We start from the raw sequence: 22,185 nt of genomic DNA, 5'->3' as shown, positions 1-22,185 counted from the left end.
AAATCCTTTTCCTGCTCCTCTGCTTCTTTCTGCATATTGCTTGCCCCTCTGCCCTCTCTCCATCTTGGCACTTAGTAACGGTTCGATAAATAGTAGCTTTAATAAATATATCATTTTTGTTTATGTGTATTTTTACAAATAGAGTATCTCACTCTTCTTAATAGCCATCCGTTCTACTGTATGTGTGTCTCATACTTTTTTTAAGCAGTCCTCTACTCATAGACATTTAGATTGTTTGCATTCTTTTCCTGTCCAAACTTTGCAGCAGTAAATTTCTTCATATCATTTCACACATTATCTTTACCTCTAAAGATATTTTTCACTTTCTTCTTTCATTTATAGTTAACTATATGCATGAATCCTATTGGACATCAACTCCTTGAGGGTTCAATTCATATCTGATTTCATCTTTGAAGGCTAAATGCCTAGCACGGGATATGTAGTAGCTGTTTAGTAAAGGCTGACTGTATGAATAAGAAAATTAATTGATCCAGCACTAAGTGAGATACTACTCAGAACAGATCAACTCTGGTGACCAGGCACATTGGTAAGTGGTTGGAATTTACTGGAGTCAGCACTGTAGACTCTGCTCTAGATTTCCAACTTAGTGGGGGAAGCTTGATGGATTGTAAATCCTGTGCTAGGGCAGCTTTGAGCCACATGGCTGGTACATGTTATGGTTAGAAATACTTCAAGTCCAAAGGAAGGAGGCCTGTCAGGCAGCACAGTACAGACTTAATATATGGTGAGTCTTAAAGGAAGGACTTAGATAATGGAGAGGAAAGAGGTAGGCTTTGGAGAGTGGTTAAAGAAGAATGGCCATTCAGGGCCACAGAGGCAGGTTTGCTATTTTATTTCTTTTTAACTGTTGTTATTCACTATCTTGTGGTGTGGACTCTTTTTAAGAAGCAAGGCAGTGCTCTATAAATAAATCTCTTTGGTCTTTTGAACCAGGCAGAAGCAGGTCAATTCTGCCCTCCAAATGGAGGAAATCTTACCAAGAAAATGAAGTCGAACTGGTACTTAAAAACTGTTTGGCAGGGGATGCTAATCTCAGAATTATAGAGCTTCGTTCTCTATACCAGTGTTCAAATATAAATTTAGCCTTTAAATCTCTTTGCTTTATAGCATGCTGTTGTACTTTTTGTTTTAGAAATACCCTCAAAATTTTAGTTTAGATCATTTCCCTTTTGTATCTATATGTCTTTATGTATGTGTATATTTAATAGTATATATGCTTTAATATATCATTTGGCTTTTTTTAAACAAGAATCTTTTATAGCGTATGTCACTTTCTCATGTATTTAGAATTTTCTTTAAGATTTTAGAATACTTCAGTCTTTTGTCATTAACTGTGTATAGGTAGCACTTTGACTTGAATTTTTCTGGCCCTTAGTCTACCTGTCACATACTGAATGTTAGGTAAACAAATGACGTTATACATCAGGGATCTCTCTGCTTAAACCTTTCTTGGATTTTTTTGGAATAAGAATTATCTAATTTAAAATTATCTAATTTAATATTATTTTAACTTAGTTTTAAAGATTTTCTTAAAGCACTGGATACCTATTAATATAGAAAATATTTCTGTATCTACGTTTTGGGAAAAACATTCTTAGATTGTGATACATACGTCTTACCACACGGAGAACTATAGGATATTATTTCTTGGGTATCTTTTAACAATATGTAGTACAAGGCCATGTGTTTTAAAGACCTTTTAAAGATCTTTGTTCATTTTTTTCATACAGTATCCCTTGCATAGAGTCCATGTTTTAAAAAAATTATTTTAGAACTTGATGCCGAGAAAAGATTTGTTTTTCCTGAGGAATTGATATATTTACTCCTTTCCAATAATGACAGCTATACAATTGTTGGTGTTTCCTTTTTTGCTTTGACTGCCAGGAAAATTATAGGTAAATTTTAAGTTCATTCATGGCAGGCTGTTAGCCCATGTGATGGACATATTTGTATTTTCCTTTTTCTTGGTCCTGATTTTCTACATCTACTTTAATGTTATTTCGTTGTACATGATTTTGTCTTAAGCTGTCAAAAATCTTTTGTGGAATATGTGTGAAAGAGTAAATGTAAATAAAAAAGTGTAAATCTAGTTTAAAACAATGAGCATGGATTTCAGTAAGTATTGTTGACAACTGACTAGTCAGCAGACTGAATATACATTTGGAACAAGGGCTGTACTAACAGGTATGTCCTTTCTAAAGCTTATAAATATGGACTAACTAGAAACCCCTCAGTGGGTTTCTAGTCATCTTTGAGTGCTACCTTTCTTACTTTCTTCTTTGGCATAATTGCTTTATTTAGCTGTTATTCTCCTGGCCTCTTTTCTACTTAAAACTACATGTTACATGGTAGATGGGGTTGGATGAACTCAATACTTACTCGCTCTGGTTTGGGCATTGATCCTGCATTATAAAGCTTTGAGGAACTTTTTAGGGTAAGTTCCTGGAGCAGAGCTAAGTGAATGTGCAGATCTGGATATTCACAAGGATTCTACCCTAGAATTATGACTTAATCATTGGCCCCATTTTTCAGGACTGTACTCTTGAAAATTTGCTTGATGGCTCTAATCTTTCCGGAAGCTCCTCAGGAGTCTAAGAGATCCTTTCTATCCTGAGTACCTCTCTGCCCTACCTGTCTCAGAATTTTTTTTTTTTTTTTTGCATTGTTTACAAATTCTGCCACACTTTAAAATTCTTCAAGAAGGCATGAAATGAAAAGAAATTGGTTTAATCTGTTAATATAGAAGCTGAGTACTCTTCTGTCTCTCTGCCTCTCATATCAAAGGAGCTTTCTCTGAATCAGGATGTCTGTAGGCATTATCTCTCATTAACTTTTACTTTAAGCCCTACTTGCTCCTGAAACTTCATACTTGCAAAGGCAGGTTTCAAGCTGTTTGTCTGAATCAACTGCCAAATCTCTGCCTGCTCTATCAGAAGGTATGTAGCTATATTAATTCCTTCTCACTGTTGTAGCAAAAGCCTCCTTCTAGGTTGGCTAATGAGCATGCCTCTTTAGAAGCAGTCTCCACTTCTCCATAACCTTAAGTAACTTCTGACACAAGAAGTTCTGATGGAATTTCATAGGGACTTACCTGCCTGATATAATTAAGACGCTGCCATTCTTGTTTATTCTTCCTTTGATCCCCCCAAATATTGGGAGGCAAGCTTCTCAGAAACCTCTGGCAAGCAATGTGAAAGCAGAAACTGCCCTACAAGATCTACTTGTAACTCTTCCAAACGAGATGCTGAATGGCAGGCCCTCTTCTGCTGGGCTCTATTCCTGAGGGACTCAGCTGGTGCCAACATGGCATTGTGTTGACAGCAGCTCTGTGTGCCCAAGAGGGGACATGTTTTTGAATAATCCTGGAATGCGGTAGGAAATTCTGAGTGACAAAAATACCAATCCAAAGACACAATTAGGGTAGAAATGGACAGAGTGTGTTTTGACTGGTGATTGATTGATTTCCCAGAAAATCCATAGGAGTATCATTTCTAAATTGCAAGAGTATTTTCTAGAAAAAACTAAGCACTTCTTTGCTATCTCTCTTGCCAAGATGTATTGACAGGGCCCTGGTGACATTTCTTGATCCCAGAGTGCCATATAAAGGGGGAGGGAAAGCCAAACTGTTCTCTGGAGGCCTAGTACTTCTGTAGGTCATTTTCTCACCTTCAGAAAGTAGCAGTTGTGTTGTAACGCTGTAAATGCTATAACGCTTTGGAATCAACCAGGTCAAGGATCTGAATTCTCCACTCAGCTATTTATCATCTGTGTGACCTTGATGAAGAAAGTTAGCTTATCCTCTTTGAAGCTTGGTTTCCTTGTCTGTAAAGTAGGGAATGTCACTGCCAGTTTGCAGGGGTTTTCTAAGTGTCAGATTGGATAACATATGCAAAACATCTTGCCCAAGGCGTTGGTAGATAGTAGGCACTCAATAGATGCCCAGTTTTCTTTATCAAATTAGACTATAAGTTATGAACTCTTAAAATCTGAAATGAGTCAGACTAACCTTTAGAATACTATTTCTCTATTTTAAAAAATTACCATTTTTATTGAGATAAACTGATGTATTTTAGACTACACATATTTAAAGCCTACAATTTGGTGAATTTTGACATATGTATTCATTCATGAAACCATCACCACCATCAAGATAGTGAACATATCCTTCATCACCAAAAGTTTCCTTGTGCCCCTTTGTAATCCATTCTTCTCTGACCCTCCCCTCCCAAACCCTACACTGAGCTGCTTTTTGGTACTGTACATTATTTTGCATTTTCTAGGATTGATCAGACCCCCCTGCCCATTTTCTGTACTACACATAACGATTTTGACATTCATTCATGTTGAATGATTCAGTAGTTTGTTCCTTTTTGTTGCTTATCTTCCATTGTATGGATATACCATATTTGTTTATTCATTCTTTTGTTGATGGACATTAGGGTTTTTTCCAGTTTTTGGCTGTTATGAATAAAACCTCTATGAACATTCAAGTATAAGTCTTTGTGTGGACATACGCTTTCATTTCTCTTGGGTAAGTCTGTAGGAGTGGTATAGCTGGGTCATTGGGTAAATGTGTGTTTTAACTTCTTAAGAAACTTCACAACTATTTTTCTAAAGTGGTTGTATCATTTTATATTCCCAAATCAGTGTGTGGGTTCCAGTTACTTCACGTCCTCACCAACGCTTGTTATTCTATTTCTGTCTTTTTGATTATAGCCATCCTGTTGGCTGTGGAGTTGTATTTATTTATGGCTTTGATTTCCCTAATGATAAATAATGTTGAGCATCTTATCATAAGTGTATATTGAGGATGTACTTATTTGCCATCTACATATCTTTGCTCATGTTTTAAATCTTATTATTAAGTTGAAAGAGATCTTTATATATTCTAGGTTTGAGTCCTTTGTCAGATATCTTTTACATCTATTTTTTCCCATTTAGAAAAATTTTCTTTGTGGCTTCTCTTTTCATTTTTGTCTTGTGAAGAGCAAGTGTTTTTTTATTATTATTTTAATGAAGTCTATTTTCTTTAGAGTTTGATCTTTACAGATTTATTGGCAAAGGATCAATTTAACATGGTATTGCAGCTGATCCTGCCAATTTTTAAAACTTAATATTTATCTGATTAATGATCCAAAGCAGTGCAACACTGAAAATGTATAAGTAATTTCATTTATGAAGAAAACAGTGCTAAGGCTCATGTTTTAAGCAACATTTTCCCCTGACTGCCCTTGTTTGAAAAATGCACATACCATGGGTTTGAGATTTATACCTTTACTTATTTTTTGAGCAGCAAAAACATGTTTAAACAGCTCACTTAGCTTCTGCAATTCGTTCTTCTTGTCATCTTTCTTCACTTTCTCATCACCTTCACTTTGTGCTGCTTGACATGGATTTTACTGATCTGGTGAGTCATACATAGCCTTGATGATATTCTCTTGCTTTACTCCTATTCTTTAGACAGGAGTTTTGTCTTCCCTAAACTTTCCCTTCTTTTTTCCTATTTTCTTTTTGGTTGCCCCTGGCAGGTTTTTGCTCAGGCCAGATAAGGAGCCACACAGCTGAGCATCTCCAGCCGCTCAGGTGAAGGCAGCACAAGATGAGAACAAGTGGCTGCAGCACCTGTACACAGTCATCAGCTAATTGAGAAAATGTCCCCAAAATGTCTATGTAGCCCTTTTCTATGTAAAAGAGAAAAGTTTTTGGAATCATATATTAGATCTTTAGGGGTTTTATTTGTTTACTTGTATTTGTTTATGTATTTTAAACTTAATTTTGAAATAATTATAGATTCACAGGAAGTTGTAAAAAAAAAGAAAGTACACTTAGGTCCTGTGTACCTAAGTAACTTTAGTGCAATATCAGCACCATGAAATTCACGTTGGTAAAATCCACAGATCTTATTCAGGTTTTACCAGTTATACCTGCACTTGTTTGTGTTTGCATGTGTAGTTCTATGCAGTTTTATCACATAGGTAGCTTCATGTGACTACTACTACAGTCAAGATGCAGAACTGTTCTATCACTACAAAGCTCCCTCATGCTACCCCTTAACAACCATCCCTGCCCCATCCCATTCCCAAATCCTAACCCCTATTTTCCATCTCTGTAATTACATTATTTCAAGAATATCATATAAATGAAATCATACAATATTTCACCTTTTGAAATTGGCTTTTTTCACTTAGTGTAATTCCCTGATGGTCTATCCCCGTTGCTGCATATGTCAGTAGTTTTTTTCCTTTTTATGGCTTAGCAGTTTTCTATGATATGGCTATTTCTGCAGTTTAACCATTTACCCATTGAAGGACATTTGAGTTGTTTCCAGTTTTAGGCTATTAGGAATAAAGTTGCTATGAACATTTGTATACAGATTTTTTTGCAAAAATAAGTTTTCATTTTTCTGGGATAAGCATCCAAGAGTATGATTGCTGGGCTGGTTCATATCATAAGCACATTTTTAGTTTTAAAAGAAATTGCTCAACTATTTTCTAGAGTGGTTGTACCATTTTACATTTCCATCAGCAATGTGTGTATGATTCAATTTCTCTGCATCCTCACCAGCTTTTTCGATTTGTTACTATTTTTTGTTTTAGTCATTCTAGTAGATGTTTAGTGATATCTCATTGTAGTTTTAATTTTCATTTTTGTAAAGGCTAGTGATAGTGAATATCTTTTCATGTGCTTATATTTCATCTGAATATACTTTTTGGTGAAATGTCTGTTTAATATATTTTTCCCGTTTTATGATAGGATTGTTTGTCTTCTTACTATTGAGTTTTGAGAGTTCTTTATATAGTCTAGATACTAGTCCTTTGTAAGATGTATAATTTGTGAATATGTTTTCCCAGTCTGTAATTTTTCTTTTCATCCTCTTAGAGTCTTTTGAAGAATAAAAGTTATTAATTTTTATAAGATTTAGCATATCAGTTTTCCTTTTATAGATTTCACTTTTGGTATCAAGTCTAAGAACTGTACTTAGTCCTACATCCTGAAGATTTTCTTCTATTATTTTTCCAAAAAGTTATATGTCTTATGTTTTTCATCTTTGATCCATTTTCAGTTAAGTTTTATATAAGGTGTGAGACTTAAGTCAAGGTTCATTTTTTTTTACTTGTGGGTATCTTAATTGCTCCAGCACCATTTGTTAACAGGGCTATCCTTTTTCCTTTGACTTAACCTTGGAAAGAATGATTATTCCCACTTTGTACTTTTTTAAAAATTATTTTAGCTTTTATATAAACTTTAGAATAAGCTTGTCTTTGTCTACAAAAAACTTTGCTGAAATTTTGGTAGTCAATGGGTTAAGTCTATAGATCTTTATGGGGAGAACTGAGATATCTACAATCTCTACAAAGAGTCTTCCAATCTACGAACATGGGAAGTCTCTTCAGTTATTTAGATCTTTGATTTCTTTCATCAGTATTTTGTAATTTTCAGCATGGGGATCTTATACATACTTTGTTAAATTTATACCTAACTATTTCAGGTTTTTTGGCACTATTATAAATGGTATTATGTTTTAAATTTTGGTTTCCACATAGTTGGTATCTCAAAGCTTTTTGTGCAGAACTGTGGTTGGAGTAGTCTGAGATTTTCATGTTTGTAGCAAAGGAAAAAGGAGAAGTTGGAGTTTGAAGCTTGACTCATAGGCATTTGAAAGCCAGGTATGGAAACTGTGGATACAAGAGCAGATAGTATTGAATTCAAATCCCAGCTCTGACACTTATTGGCTCTATGACCTTGGGCAAGTCATTTAACCTCTCTGGGTCTGCTTCCACAACTGTCAGAAATTATTTCCTTTCCCTCTGATGACAGAATAATACTCCTTTGCAAATTTTTTGTAAAGCTTTAAGATAATATATAAATGTTTTGTGCCTAACACAGGTCTTGTTATATCTTAGTTATTATTTCTGCCACAGTGGAATCATGTTGTTTATGGTTGGGATTCACAAATGAGAGAGGGAAGTATACCTACAGTTATAAACAACAAATGTTTCTTGAACCTTTCATGGTGCTAATCTTCAAGGACATGAAGTCTTGACATAGCTGTTTTCCTTAAGGGGCTTATAACTTTGTTGGGAAACATGTTACATGTATAAAAATTCCAAGACTATGTATCACTTGTTAAGTTCCAAATGCATGGGGCAGACAGTGGGCATATCAGAGAATTTTCTCTTCCTGGGTTTTGTTTGCCCTTCTGTACCCTATTTAGTGAGGTGGCTTCTGGATGTTGTTGATGAGAGAATGAGAGGGTAGGAGGGAGTGTGTACAGATTTAGGGGAAGGGAGTCATGTGGGAATATGTAATTAATTTTTATACTTTCCCCAGTAAACCATCGACCCTTTTTATGATGTCATGAGGGATTCCTTAATTTTGCAGCTGCTTCCTGATTACGTCAGAGAGGACCCTCTCACCCCACAGCCTGGAGCTGCACTCATACAAGAATTGGAAACAAATGAAGTGCTGAATATCTAATGGCTTCCACAGGGAGAGCCAGTTCAGACTTCCCAGGCCTCCTTTTGCAACGTCTTCCTCAAGTATTTCTGACCCCCTGAAGTGTCTTTGTTCTGGAAAGACAGGACTGGCCCAGAGCCAAGTGGGCAGGATCCTGGGGACTTCTTGATGCATACCTCCCTCACTCCAGGTGTTCTGCAATCCCAAATTTCTGCCCCTTGTCTGGATCTCATTTGGTGGGTGTTCTCTTTTTTTTTTTTTTTTTTTTTAATTCCCCTCTTTAATTCCACCCCCTTCCACCTCTGACCTATGGATGTTGCCATTTCCCCGTGAGAACTGGATCTCTGAAGGTGGGGTGTCTCCTCCTACACGCTTGTCAAGTGCACTCAGAGCCTGGCACACCTGGCACCCCCGGCAACTGCTGGGAACCAGGCACACCCTGGGAACCAGGCACACCGGGGCCTGGCCCGTGGCTCCACTTCGGGCACGAACCCAGGACCTTCTGCATGTAAAGCGAATGTGCTAACCACTACATTATGGAGCCACCACCGGGTATTATCCTTCTTGAGGTCTCAGGATCCTCTGCAGCCGGCCAAGATTATCAGAGTTTTTGACCTGTTCCAGTTCATCCCTTTCCTCCCCGACATTATCTCCACCTTCTCTTGATTTTCTTTCTGCAACTTTCTGACATCCGTGCACTCTTTTTTGATTCAAGTACTCTACATATAATTTCTCTTTTTTCAAACAAGGTCATGCCCTCTTAGCTTCCCAATTGATCTCTCTCACTGTTACCTTTTTCTAGCTACCCTAATCTGTCCTAAATGCTTTTACTAGATTAATATTCATGAAATACCTCTGCTTCATTTGGAAACCTCGAATGAGTGCCTTCCTTACTGCCTGTCATGTCAAGTCTGTCTTCTTTGCTGTGGCATTGCAGGCCCTGTGTTTTGTGGTCCACTTTACACAGCAGGCTGAGTATAGTGCCTGCCGTCTGGGAACATGCCTGGTGTGTCCCTGCCTACATGCTTCCTTAGTACACACAGTCCCTCCTTCATCCTGCCATTCCATCTTTATCTTTTGCAGCCCTGCTCAGAGGTGCTCTCTTCCATGAAACCCTCTCTGATATACACTAGCTAAAAATAAGTTCCTTTCTCTCTGGTGACAGAAAGCATATTCTCTTTTCCTTATAGCGTGTAATGCATTGTCTTGAATTATAGTTTTTTGGGTATCTATTCTTTCTTATTAGATTATCATCTCATGGACAGAATCCTATTTTCCTTTATTATATCCTCCACAATTGGGCACGCAAATAAATATTTTTGGAAATAATGGGAGAGGTCACTTTGTTAGAAGGTCAGGATTTCCCCTGCCCCACATCTACTCACTAAAAGAAGCGCGTTTTACAATCCTAGAAAATCCAGAGGGAGTAGCAGGCATGACACTAGGGGTTCTTAGAAGGAAACATTATCTTCCACATTTTTCTGTGTTGTTAGCTATACCCTGTTTGGGGATGTGTCATGGCTTGCCTTCTGCTCAGTCACCCTGTGTTCTGCCATTGTGCACAAATAATTTGCTGGGGTGTATTGGTGCTTGATTTTCTGACTCATTTATTCTGCTCCTCAGGGAATGAAATTATGTCCCGATGGCATGGACACCTCTGCTTTTGCTCTGGGATTTAGTCTGGTTTCTATACAATGACTGCCTCCTCCAGACCTTCTCTTCAGCCAGCAACTGACACAGAGAACCCTGTGGCTCAAACAGCAGCAGTCAGAAGATGCTCTCACTGTCCACTTCCTGTAGACAAGGAGGTTTTGGTGGGCTGCTCAGGAACTGTGCCAGCCCTGTGTCTGACTAGCGACTGACTCATGAGAAAAGCAGCCTTATGTCTGCAAGATAAGAGCCAACAAATCGCCTCCAGGTGGTGATAGTTTGGAGGTGACTGACCATTTCGTCTCTTTGGGAGGAACTGGTAGGGAGGGAGTCAGTGAATAAGTGGTCTTGCCTGCATTTTTCTCCAGCTATTAGTGAAGCAGCCAAGCAAATAGTTGGTTCTCTCTGTTGGAGCGGCTAGTGGACCTCAGTGCCCTCTGAATCCCTTCTGCTGCTCTCAGGGTATCAGACTTATGTGTCATCCATCCTGTGTCTTCCCTTCATTACTCTTCTCTTCTTGCCAAGAAGCTGGCTGTGTGCACCAGGGGAACTCTGCTTGTTCCATTACTGCCAGATTGTTTTTTGACCAGCCAAACCTCATCCCTGCTGATACTGGTTTACTCCAAACCTCTCCCTGACTCAGGATTTGATCAGAAGCAGTGATTCTGAACCATTGTCCCTTGGCTGGGCTTAAAGGGTCCAAGCAGGTGGGCCTGCCTCTCCTCCCCTCCTCTTCCCTCCCCACCCCTCCTGCCTCATTCCCATTTCCTGCAGGAGGATGCTTTGCCATCCTGGAGCCGTCAAGCACAGCTTTGCTTTGGCAGCACCGTCGCGCACACACACTGGTGGGAGAGGGGACGTGTTTATCACTTTTCCTGGAGATTATCTGTTTAAGCACTTCTCTGACAGTTACAATAACAAGGGCAGTGTGTTGTGTTTCCCAGCAGAAGGACACTTGCTGTTGAAAGATGTATAGCACTAATTAGAAATACATAACATCCGGCCACATGGCAGCCTTCTCCCGGCCGCTCCATTTCCTGATTTCATACAACTTTGACGACAGTTGGTTTATGTTTTCCATGAATATGTTCTCAGAAAAATGAGAAAGTCTCCCTGTTACATAGGAGTGAAAAGAATATTTCTGCCTGAGCAGGTATTTGGCCACAGGAATAGTGGGAACTGTGGTCATCTGCCCATCTGAGAGCGTGTGGGAAGGGGCAAAACCAAGTTCAGACCTCAGGTGACTTTCTTGGTAAGAAATATTTCCGTCTGACTTCTTAGCCAAAACCGTCCCCCTAAACCCTTGAGCAAACCTGCTTTTAGAAAGAAGGGGAAAGGCTGTTTCACAATGTTAATGAGTTCCTCAGCTCATGTCAGGCTCGTACTACCTGACACAAAGCCAGAGGAACCCAGGCAAATACCAAGGCAAACAATGCTTTTTCCTTCCCCACCCACATCATTTGTTGGCCTGGCCCAGCCCTACTCTAGGGATATATATGGGCATTCTTCAGACTGGGGTCAGTTTCCCAGGTCTAGTCCCAATGTGGGTGGACTCGGAATCTAAATGCTATTTTCCTATCTACTTGTAAAAGAGTGAATACTTTTCAAGGAACAGCATCATCTGGCTTCTAACCCACAAAAGCACAGGTGAGGGTGAAGAGCATCTCCTGAAGACACCACAGCACTTAATATATTTCTAAGTGGAGGTATTGCGGTCAAGTTGCCATGGTTACAAGGGCAAAGAACTATTTTTTTCACCTGATTGAAATGTTTTACAGTTGCAAGGACCCTGTTTTATTTGTAGCTGTGTCCTCACATATCCAGTACTGCGTCGAGCACATTGTAGATACACAGTATATACTTGTGGTACCATTGAACCATGGAGAAGGGGAGGCCTTCTAGAAAGGACTCCATATGAAGTGGTCATTCAGAGAGCTGACTGAAACCTAGGCATTCTGACCCCCAGATAGCTGTGATATTGCCACCTGCTTGATCAGAGCAGTAAAGCTTAGTGGTCTGTACCTCCTCATCAGTCGGACCAGATACCCATCAGGGAGTGCTATCAGGCCTTTCCTGGGAAGGTGGGAGGTAGGGAAAAGGTTGAGGTGACATAACCATGGCCAAGAACAGAGCAGTCATGAAGCTGAACAGCTACTGCTCTGAGAAGTAGTTGAGCCTTTCCAGACCTACAGAAATGAGGCTCCAATGTTTGCCCCCCTGCCTGGCCCACAGACTTTATTGCAGGAGGCTTAAAAAAGGAGCCAACCTGGACTCCCCAGAGGTCACAGGTATCATTATTCTTAAGTAGTTCATTCTCCTTCTTGAACCGTAGACCCCAGCCCCCAGCCCCCACTTTGAATTCTAAGAAATAGTCTAGCCCGAGATTGCCATTTTTCATAAAGGTGGAAATGGACATGGTGAAAGTAATTTCCCCCTGCCTCATCCTTATCCAGGCTAATGAGAGTATCTTATTGTATGTAGCTGTGGGCTTCTTGAAATACCAGCCCCTTGGAGCTAAGACCCTCCCCCCATTCCTTTTAAGGACCTTCTGCGTGCAGGTAGCTTCTGACTGAAATGCCAAGTTGATGAGGAGACACTAATGTGTACTCAGTGTGTCACCACCAAGATGTGGCCTCGACTTGTCCTATCCTAGCTTCCTCCATCCTGGACTTATTCCTCCATTCCAGGCTTTGTTGCCAGTTAGAGGCAGACTGCTAGCACTGCTCGGCAGGGGCCTGGGCTGAGCTGGGATGGTACAGACAGTGCTGCTGCCTGTTGAAGGGGTGAAGGGGAGATGCTGACAACTTTTCTTGGGATGACTTACACATCTTCCCCTTTCCTACTTTCCGTCCTCCTTCCTCTTCATTCTTAGGTGATTGTTATCTGTCTCTAACAGAGGTTTAGAGCCTTACCAGAAGAAGAATGAGAGTGGTGATCTATTCTAATCACATGGATTGTTACCACTTCCATACTGCCTGCCACAGTTGAGTTGCAAACTTAGAGGGTGACATTTGGAACCAGTGGACATATGAAAGGATGGCAGGAAAGCCACAATAGAAGAATTGCTTCACTGATGATATTCATATGGAGGAGCAGCCTCCTTCTCACTCTCATGGCTTTCAAAGTGGTTTGGGGCTAGCTTTGTATACTCTAATCATGTTTGCTCCTGTGGCGAAGACGGTTAGGAATAACGGTGGCTGTATAGTATCTCCTAGAGTAAAGACTTCAATTAGGCCCCATTGACAAGACTGTTGTCAATGAGGAGAGAGGGGAGAGAGCTCCCTCTTGGCTTTGGAGGTTAAAATACAGGCAGGGACAGAGATCAAATATGTGGCCAATTATCCTTTTAACACTTGGAGATTCTGAGAGTTCTCCTGTATTACAGAGGGAATTAGCAGATTAGCTGCTGCCAGAACAAGTGAGTCTGGCTCCTGATTTCATCTGTGTGTATTGGGTATCTCCTTTTCTGAAGCTGCAGGTTGGACTGCTGCCTTCTATTTGTCACTGATTTCCTCTCAAGTCTGGATGAAGTGGCTATCAGGGAGGGTAGGTGCAGGCAGAGGTTTGGGTGAGTGTATGTAGCTTCCGCCAAATAATAGCTCTGGCTACCACCAAGGTGGCTCCTTAACTGACCTGGAGCCAGAGGGAAGTTAGCCAGGCTGAGAAAGTGAGGAGGAAAGGGTGCTAGTATTGGAAGCCAGATTTGTTTTTAGCCCTAGGGAAAAGAATTTGTGAAAATAAACACTAACTTGGATTAGGTGCTTCTTGTGTGCCATGTACTGTCCTATATAAAAGTAACTCAGTGAAAATAGGTTGTGTCATATGTGGTCTCTTAGGAAGAGGAACATAAAGGGGGTAAGGATGGAACCAAAGGTTGGTGATTCAGAAAGATAACTTAAATTTGTGTTTTTCTGATCTTAATTGGTATTTGTACTTCTGCTATCTATACATTAGAAAGACTAGTTAATTAAATATGAGTTCTTGTTACTGTGGCTTTACATGATCAGTAACCAGCTAAAAGCAGAGCTGCAGCTCTAGCTCAGACTGCCCATCTTGGGGTAACTGGTGCTGAGGAAATGATGTGATGCAGAATTTTACCAGTCACTCCCTGTAATAACTTTATTGAGTGTTTACCCAAACACCAGACATTGTGGTAAGTGCTCTGTGTACATTATTTTATTTAGCCTTACAACTACCCTTTGAGAGAGAGAATATTACTACTCCCAGTCTTTGGTGAGGAAAAGGAGCTCAGTGAGATGACCAAGGATGTGCACTTAGTAAGGAAGGGAGGAGTAGCCCTTGGCCCCCAGCATACTGATGGAATTTCATTTGCCTCTCCTCAGACTGCTTCTCAGAGGAGTGTCGCTCTGTGATCCAGGAGCAAGCTGCAGCCCTGGGCTTGGCCATGTTTTCTCTCCTGGTGCGGCGCTGTACCCACTTACTTAAGGAGTCTGCCAGAGGTAAGCAGATGAGAGGCCCCCTGACTGGTTGGCTTTCCAGCTGCCTGAGCCCTGTCCCAAGAAGCTTAGAATGCCATACTACTCTCCATTCTTCCATTTCTCAATGTACTCTCTTCCTTTTGTCCGCCTAACTAAGTCCCACCTCCTTAGGTATGTCTGATTACCTCTGTGGCCCTCTTTCCTCCATGTGAAACTATTCCCTCCCTCTCTTCTCCTTTGGTAGTTAGCATTTTCACTGTACCTGTGAGCTGCTGTGTGTTCTTGCCACGTTGAAAAACCAGAAAAATTAGTTTCCCTTGTTGTTCATAATTGATGTTTTGATTTTCCCCCTCTATACGTCCCTTTTTGTCTGGTGTCTGGTGGGTGCTCTAACTGCTATAGAGCAGCCATCTTGGAAGACTCACTAGACCAGAGCTTGGGCTATTTTTATCCCTTGGGTTGAGCAAGTGTCCTATATCCTTTAAGGCTGCCCTTAGAATTCAAAGCTGATTACTGAGCCATGTAAGGTAGGGCTGAGGGTTGTACTTCTCTTTCAGCTCCTGACTCAGTATTGGTGAATAGTGAAGCCCTCTGTCATTCTTTTGCTACATCACTTTGTGAATGCCTCTGACCTTTGTGGCTGTGGCTGTCTCTTTTTGGAGGGAGGGTAGGGATAACTTTTAATTTTGGAACAATTTCAAATTTATAGAGAAGTTGCACGATTATACAAAGAACTCTCACATACCCTTCACCCAAACTCTCCCATTGTTAGCATTTGATCATATTTGCTTTAAGTTCTCTCTGTTTTCATACACACATAAACTTACACTTATTTTTTTTCTGAACCATTTGACTGTAAGTTGCAAATATAGTAGCCCTTTACTCTCAAATACTTGACTGTGTATTTCCTAATAACAAGGACATTTTCTTACATTACAGTAGAGTTATCAAATTCAGGAAACCAACATTGATATAGTACTATTATTCAGTCTACAGACCTTATTCGGTTTGTACCAGTTGTCCTAAAAAAAAAAAAAAAAAAAATTCTGGTCTGGGATCCTCTCCAGGATTACACTTTGCATTTAGATGTAATGTCTCTTTAGTCTTCTTCAATCTAGAGTGGTTTCTCAGTCTTCCTTTGTGCTTTATGACCTTGACATTGTTAAGCCTACAGGCCATTTATTTTGTAAAATGTCCCACAATTTGGGCTTTTATGACATTTCTTCATGATCAAATTCAGGCTTTGCTGTTTTGGCAGGAACTCTGGTGCCATCACAGTACTGTGCTAAAGGGAAGCTAAAAGCAGGGGCTAGAGGCCAGAGTAGCAGCTTCACCCAGGCCACAGGTGGAGCAAAAACAGTTGTCTGCAGGGGCAGACCCATTGCACTGGTTCTCTCTTTGTCCTGCTATTCAGAATCCTCTTAGGTGCTGGCACTTGTCCTTCGCTTCTGGGCCCAGCTTTTCTGTGGATTTAGTCTCCCTTCCCTAAGAGCTGCTGCCATCCCAGCACCCCAAGCCTCACTCGGAGGCCATAGCAGACATAGGCCCAGTTCTCACCCTTTGCCTCTGCAGCTCAGCTGTCCTCTCCTGAGGATGAGAATGACCAAGATGACATCAAGGTATCTTCCTTCGTCCCGGACCTGAAGGAACTGCTCCCTAGTGTGAAAGTCTGGTCAGACTGGATGCTCGGCTACCCAGACACCTGGAATCCTCCACCCACATCTCTGGATCTGCCCTCACAGTGAGTCGGCCTGCTTATTCCTTCAGCACTACTGGCCTTGGCCCACCCGTGTTCCCACAGCTCCCCTCCCAGTCCTCTTCATTTCCTCTCACCCACAGCCCCTTGTTTCTCTTTCCTCCTCTCTTGAACTTTGTTTTCTTCCTTCCTTGAACACCTTCCCTGTCCACTAATGTTTTTGTCTATCCTCTGGTCTGTTTGTCCTCCTCTCTCAACCTCTCTTTTTCTCCCACTCCATAGCTTGCTCTATTTTGTTCTTTTTCTTTGCTCTTGCTCTTTCATTCACTTCATATTGTTCATGTTCACTGTTTCTGTAGCTGCCTTTTTAGCCTAGGTGTGTATTAGTGTGTGTGAGAGAGACTTAGTCTATTTCTCTCCCCCCAAAACCCCTAAACACTTTTAGTTTATCTCTACACATCTTTCAGGCTCTCTCTCGCTATTTCTTGTGCTTTCTTAGGCACTCTGTCTCCTTGCCTTCCTCTCACAACATTGTAGTGGGAGTGGGTGAGGGCATGCACCTTTTTCTTCCATTCAGTTCTTTCTTTGTCTCATCAGCATACCCCACCCCCATCTCCCTGTCTCTGTGTTTCAGTATGGTATCTGTCATTTGTTGATGTGGCATGTGTTAGTGTGGGGAGTATGTGTATATGCCCGGTTCTATCTATTTAGATCTGTTTGTGCGTTTATATGGCTTTTTTCTTCCTTTTTTAATTGTGGTAAAAAATATATGCAATAATTTGCCAACTTAACCATTTTTAAGTATATAATTTAGTGGCATTTTATATTCACATTGTTGTGCATCCGCATATCGCTATTTCTTGTGTCTGTATCAGTGTGTGCATTGTATCTCTGTGTGCCTGTTTGAGTCTGGTTGTCTCTGTGTCTGAATGTCTCTCTCTATTTGAGTGTGAGGGTCTGTGTAGTTGTCTCTGGGGATCTGTCTAAGGGTATTTCATTGTGCCTATCTATGTCTGTCTTTGTATGTGTCCATGTGCTATGTTCATATCTATGTCTCTGTCTGTCTTTGAGTGTGTGGTTCTGTTTATGGAGTTCATGTATACCCATGAGGGGTCCGTTTCAATGTGTGTCTGTTTCTCCATGTCTCTGTGTCCATATCCATGTTTGCATCTGATTCTGGGTTCATATCAGTCCATGTCTGCTTTGGTCCTTTCCATGTCTCTGTGTGTGACTGTGTCCTGTGGGAGTGTATGTTTGTGTGTGTGCCTGAATGTCTCTATCCAAGAGCACCTATGTTCGTGTTTGTTTTTGTCCATGACTGGGTCCCTCTGTTGGAGCGGGGATTTCTGTATGTGGGTCTGCCTATAACACCTGCCTCTCTCTGCTTCTCCTGTGTTTCTTCACCTGCCTCACCTATTGCCTCTGCCTGTCCCCTCTGCCTATCTCTGCCTATCTCGACTGCCTGCCTCTATCTGTCTCTTTATCTTCCTCTGCTGTGTTTGTGTGTGTCTATACCAGGGGTCAGCAAACTGGCCCGTGAGCTAAGAATGGTTTACATTTTTTAATGATTGAAAAAAATAGTATTTCATGACTTGTGAAAATGATATGAAAGTCAGATTTTAGTGTGTCCATAAAGTCGTATTGGAACAGAGCCATGCTCATTTGTTTGCACTTTGTCTATGGCTGCTTTCACACTGCACCAGCAGAGTTGAGTAGTAGTTGCAGTAGAGACCTTATAGTCTGCAAGGCTTAAAATATTAACTATCTAGCCCATTGCAGAAAAAGTTTGCCAACTCCTGATCTATATCCATGTTTCCATGTGTCCCATTCACTGTCTGTGTTTGTGTTTTGTACAATAGTGTCTTAATGTATGTGCATGTGGGCACCTATCTCTGGTCAACTTTGTTGACCGTCCAACTCTCTCCCTCTCCCTTTCACTCCTTTCTTATCTTTGTTTTTCTCTCTTGGTTTCTCTCGTCTCTCTCTGTCTTTGCCTATTTCTGTTTTCCGTCTCCTTTTCTCCTCTTCCCCTCTTTCTTTCTCTGTATTGTGGTCTCTGGCAACTGTAGTACACTCAGAGCTCCTTTAGGCTCCATGTTGGATGTATATCTGTGTTTTCAGTAACAAGCATCCATATTCAGCATGTCATCATTCTTCTCCAGTGCTCCTCCGAGAGGAGGGAAATACTGGAAGATTCAGTATGGAGACTGAGGCTCCTACAGATGACACTTCTTGGGAGTTCAGAGGGGTGCTTCTATGACTGGGGGCTGGTCATGGGAGTCTCTGGACTCGTGGGTGACCCGCAGAGGGAATGTTGTAGTAGATATTTCTGGCCAGCAGTTATTAACCTTTCTGTGTGCACTATATAGTCTCTTTCCCCTCCTTTCCTTCCTCAAATTTCTTTCTTATTCCTCACCCCAAGATACTTCCTGGACTGTTTGGCCCTCTTTCCCAATGCCTGCCCCCCAGCTCTAACGCTGTAACCATGTGAAGTGATGCTCACAGCATCAAACAGTTCTCTGCATCCTTCCTGTAAACCCTCTTAGGTTTCCAAAAATGCACTCCAGGCTGAGGCCTCATGAGCCAGGGTTGAGCCCTGAGCTGGGCAGCTGGGGCCACACAAAGGAACTGACACATCTGACTAGGGTTCAGCTGTTTCCCAGCCATGTTCCCCAAAGAGTTAACATGTACAGCCTAAAACTTTACAGGCTGTTCGTCTATAATGCCGACTAGGCAATTTGAAATTTTGGAAAGAAAATGACAAAGGCTCAGCTTTCCAAATATCTGAAGCCACTGCTTCTGAGCATATGTAAGAGTCACAGAGTAGTCCTCCTTTCCTTTTTTTTTTTTTTTTTCAGTTGGTGGGGAGGCAGACTATTTGACCCTGGAGCCTGGGCTTTCCCTGAGTAACCTCACTTCCCTACCACAAGTCCCTTAGATATGGTCCATCCAGCCTGTTTATCGTATGCTGGGCCATCAGGTCTGTTAACTCTCTTCTGAAGTCATCTCCCTTCATCCCTCCTCCCTCTTTTGCTCCCTTTGGCTTGTTTGGCCGAGGAAATGGAAAGCTCACACAGGAAGTGCTGGGCCTCATTTGCTTGAGGTGCTGAGTCTGTTTTCTCTTGGATGCTGCAGCAAATGGCTCGTTGCCGGCTTATGCGAGCTGCTGCCCATCTTTGGGCAAGGGCTCATTCAGTAGCTGGGCACGTGGTCCCAGGCTACAGCCATCCCCAGCTGGGCTTCACCTCCTCAGCTACAAAGAGGCAGAGGAGGTTGGGACACTTCAGTCAGATTTGTGTAGTCTTTTTAGACTTCTTCATGGAGGGAGGAGATCTGACTAAATAATATACTGAATCCTATTGCCCAGTAACAAGTTCCTGTAGCTGTAGGCACCACTTATTCTCTGATGAATCCAGTCTAGGCTAGAGAAGTCAGTGTGGTAGAGAAGAGTCCCTTCTGTGCTGTCTGTCTCTGTACTCAGGATCAGCAACTGGTTGTTTCTAGAATATAAGTTTAAGCCTAAAGGAGGGGCTTTGCTGTCCTGGAACCTGACCACAAGTAATGGTGGTTTGACATCTGGTGCCATTGTTGGACAGAGCAAACCTGACCTGACCACCACTTGAGGGTAGCCCTACCTCATAGCCTTCAGGTCCAAGCTCTGGAAAACTGGAATATGAATTAATATCCCTCCTTTCTAGTTTTTCATATAGCTGCCTAACACTTACTGAGTAAACACTGTGGTTGAGAGATTGGTAAGGTATGATGGTTTTGTGCGTTTCAAAGTTGTGTCTTATGCCTACTGATCTTTTCATATTGTGGAACCTTATCTTTAAGGCCATAGGGAATAACATATTCCAGATAGTTCTGTAGATGTCAGAATAGTAATCCCTTCTGACACTCTTAAGGTCTTTGTGTGTGATCTTCATTTTGGAGAGTTTAGGAATGCTCTTAAGAGAGTAGGAAGGAAATGGCTTCCACTTAACACCTCTATTTTTTTGTTGTTATTTTTATTTTTATTTTTTTAGTGAAGTTTATTGGGGTAACATTGGTTAATACAATTATGTAATTTTCAGGTTATACATTGTAATTTGACATCTATATATTCTATTGTGTGACTACCAACCAAAAGTCCAGTTTCCTTCAGCTATCATATCTTTGATCCCTTTTACCCACTTCTGCCTTCCCCTACCCCCTTATATTTGACCCACTTTACCCCGTCTACCTCTCCCCTCCTCCCCCACCCCCTACCCTCTGGTAACCACTAGTCCATTGACCATGTCCCTGAGTCTCTGTTTGTCCTGTTCATTTGTTGCTTTTAGGTTTATATCCACATATAAATGATATCATGTGATTTTCTATGTTTTCAGTCTGGCCTATTTTGCTTAGCATGATTACCTCGAGGTCCATCTATGTTGTTGCAAATGGCAGTATTTCATCTCTTCTTATGGCTGAGTAATATTCCATTGTATATATGTACCACAGCTTCTTTAGCCAGTCATCTATCATAGGACACTTCGGTTGCTTCCATATCCTGGCCACTGTGAACACTTCTATTTCGTATGCTTTCTTTGGTCTCTGCCTGCATTTGTTCTCTGTGAAGATAAACTCCTCATTGATCCTAAGATATGGTGGCCAGATAGCCTACATTTCGGTTTGCTTTTCCTCCAGAAACCCCTATCCTCAGATTGTCTCCCTGATACACTTGGACACTTATTTAATCTTGCTCGCTATCTATTTTGTTAACATCTTTCCTTGTACAGTTAGAATCATTTCAAAGCATCCCTCATTTTCCTAGGGGAATTCCAGAGCTCATCATTAGTTTTCTTGGTTCTCTCCTCTTGCCTATATGCCTCTTCTTTCTGGTCAAATCTGCTTTTCCTAGGCAACAGCCACTTAGGCACATGTGGAACATTTAGGGTGATGATGACAGAACATCACTGACACTGTACAGTGATAAGGGCAGGATTTCAGAGCCATTTGTGCCTTCCCACACAGTGGCACTTAGTATGTATGTGTGCTGCATCAGCATGTAAGTAGGTTGACTTCCCATTTTTACCTGTTAGGAGTTACAGTAAGATGGCTTTATATCCCAGGAGATTTTGGTACAGAGGATTGTAGCAAGGTGTGGAAAGTTGCCTTAGGCCACTATAAGAGACAATGTCAAGTGCTTTGGTCTATTTAGAACGGACTGCAGTGTTTGGAGGGGCCACCTAATTGTAGGGAGTGGGAGAGGAGAGGGGAGCAGTGTCTGTGCCCGGCTTCCTATTAGAAAGGAGAGGCACATCTATTCTCCACTTTGCCAAATGAGCATGAGTCAAGTCGTGAATGTCAGGTGATGGAGGGAAACAGAGCAATAGGCTTCCAAGAGCCTAAGCGTAGTGACCCCTTGCATCCCAGGACCTTTGGCAAGGCTAGGGCAGTAGGACAGCCTACCTCATTTCATAGTCTCTGCTGAAGCCAAATCTTTCCTCATCTTGATCACTAGTTCTCAGTAAGTGAAAGAGTCAGGGGACTTTGAGAACATCCAAACCTAGCCCAGCTGTGGCAGTTGGTTTATTGCTTTCAGCTGGTACTTGAACCCAGGTCCTGGTCTTGGAGGCTTTCCCAGGTTTAATCCCCAGAGCTTTCTCTGCAGCTGTATGACACTGCGCTGACCCCGAATGAGGATAGGAAAATAGAACCAGTGCCAAGCCAGAGTCTCTTTTTCATTTGGAGTCTGGCTGTCTGCCCATGACCAGGGTTACATAATGGGAAACATAGCTGGGGCTCTGGAGAGCCCGCGTTTCACCAGGCTGCCCAGACCTTCGCATTCTGATGCTATATATCTTCCTAATTGTAGCTCGGATGCATTTATCACACTGTTGGATTGGAGTACTGTTAAAAAAAAAAAAAAAAAAACAAACACACCCACAAATCCCTGAA

The 22,185-nt window shown here is 41.4% G+C and overlaps 1 protein-coding gene across 5 annotated transcripts in view; it reads left to right on the top strand.

Moving 5' to 3' along the window:
• Positions 1-22,185, top strand: part of SMG6 (SMG6, nonsense mediated mRNA decay factor) — a 192,321-nt gene that overhangs the window by 70,561 nt on the left and 99,575 nt on the right. For all 5 annotated transcript variants that reach the window (XM_006925078.3, XM_025041750.1, XM_025041751.1 and 2 more), the window contains 2 exons: positions 14,472-14,588; positions 16,140-16,308. In XM_006925078.3, the coding sequence (XP_006925140.1) occupies positions 14,472-14,588; positions 16,140-16,308 (286 nt within the window). The remainder of the gene's footprint in view (positions 1-14,471; positions 14,589-16,139; positions 16,309-22,185) is intronic.

Source organism: Pteropus alecto, unplaced genomic scaffold, assembly GCF_000325575.1.
Source record: "Pteropus alecto unplaced genomic scaffold, ASM32557v1 scaffold98, whole genome shotgun sequence".
Classification (NCBI taxonomy): Eukaryota; Metazoa; Chordata; class Mammalia; order Chiroptera; family Pteropodidae; genus Pteropus; species Pteropus alecto.
This window is presented reverse-complemented; position numbering and strand designations above follow the sequence as displayed.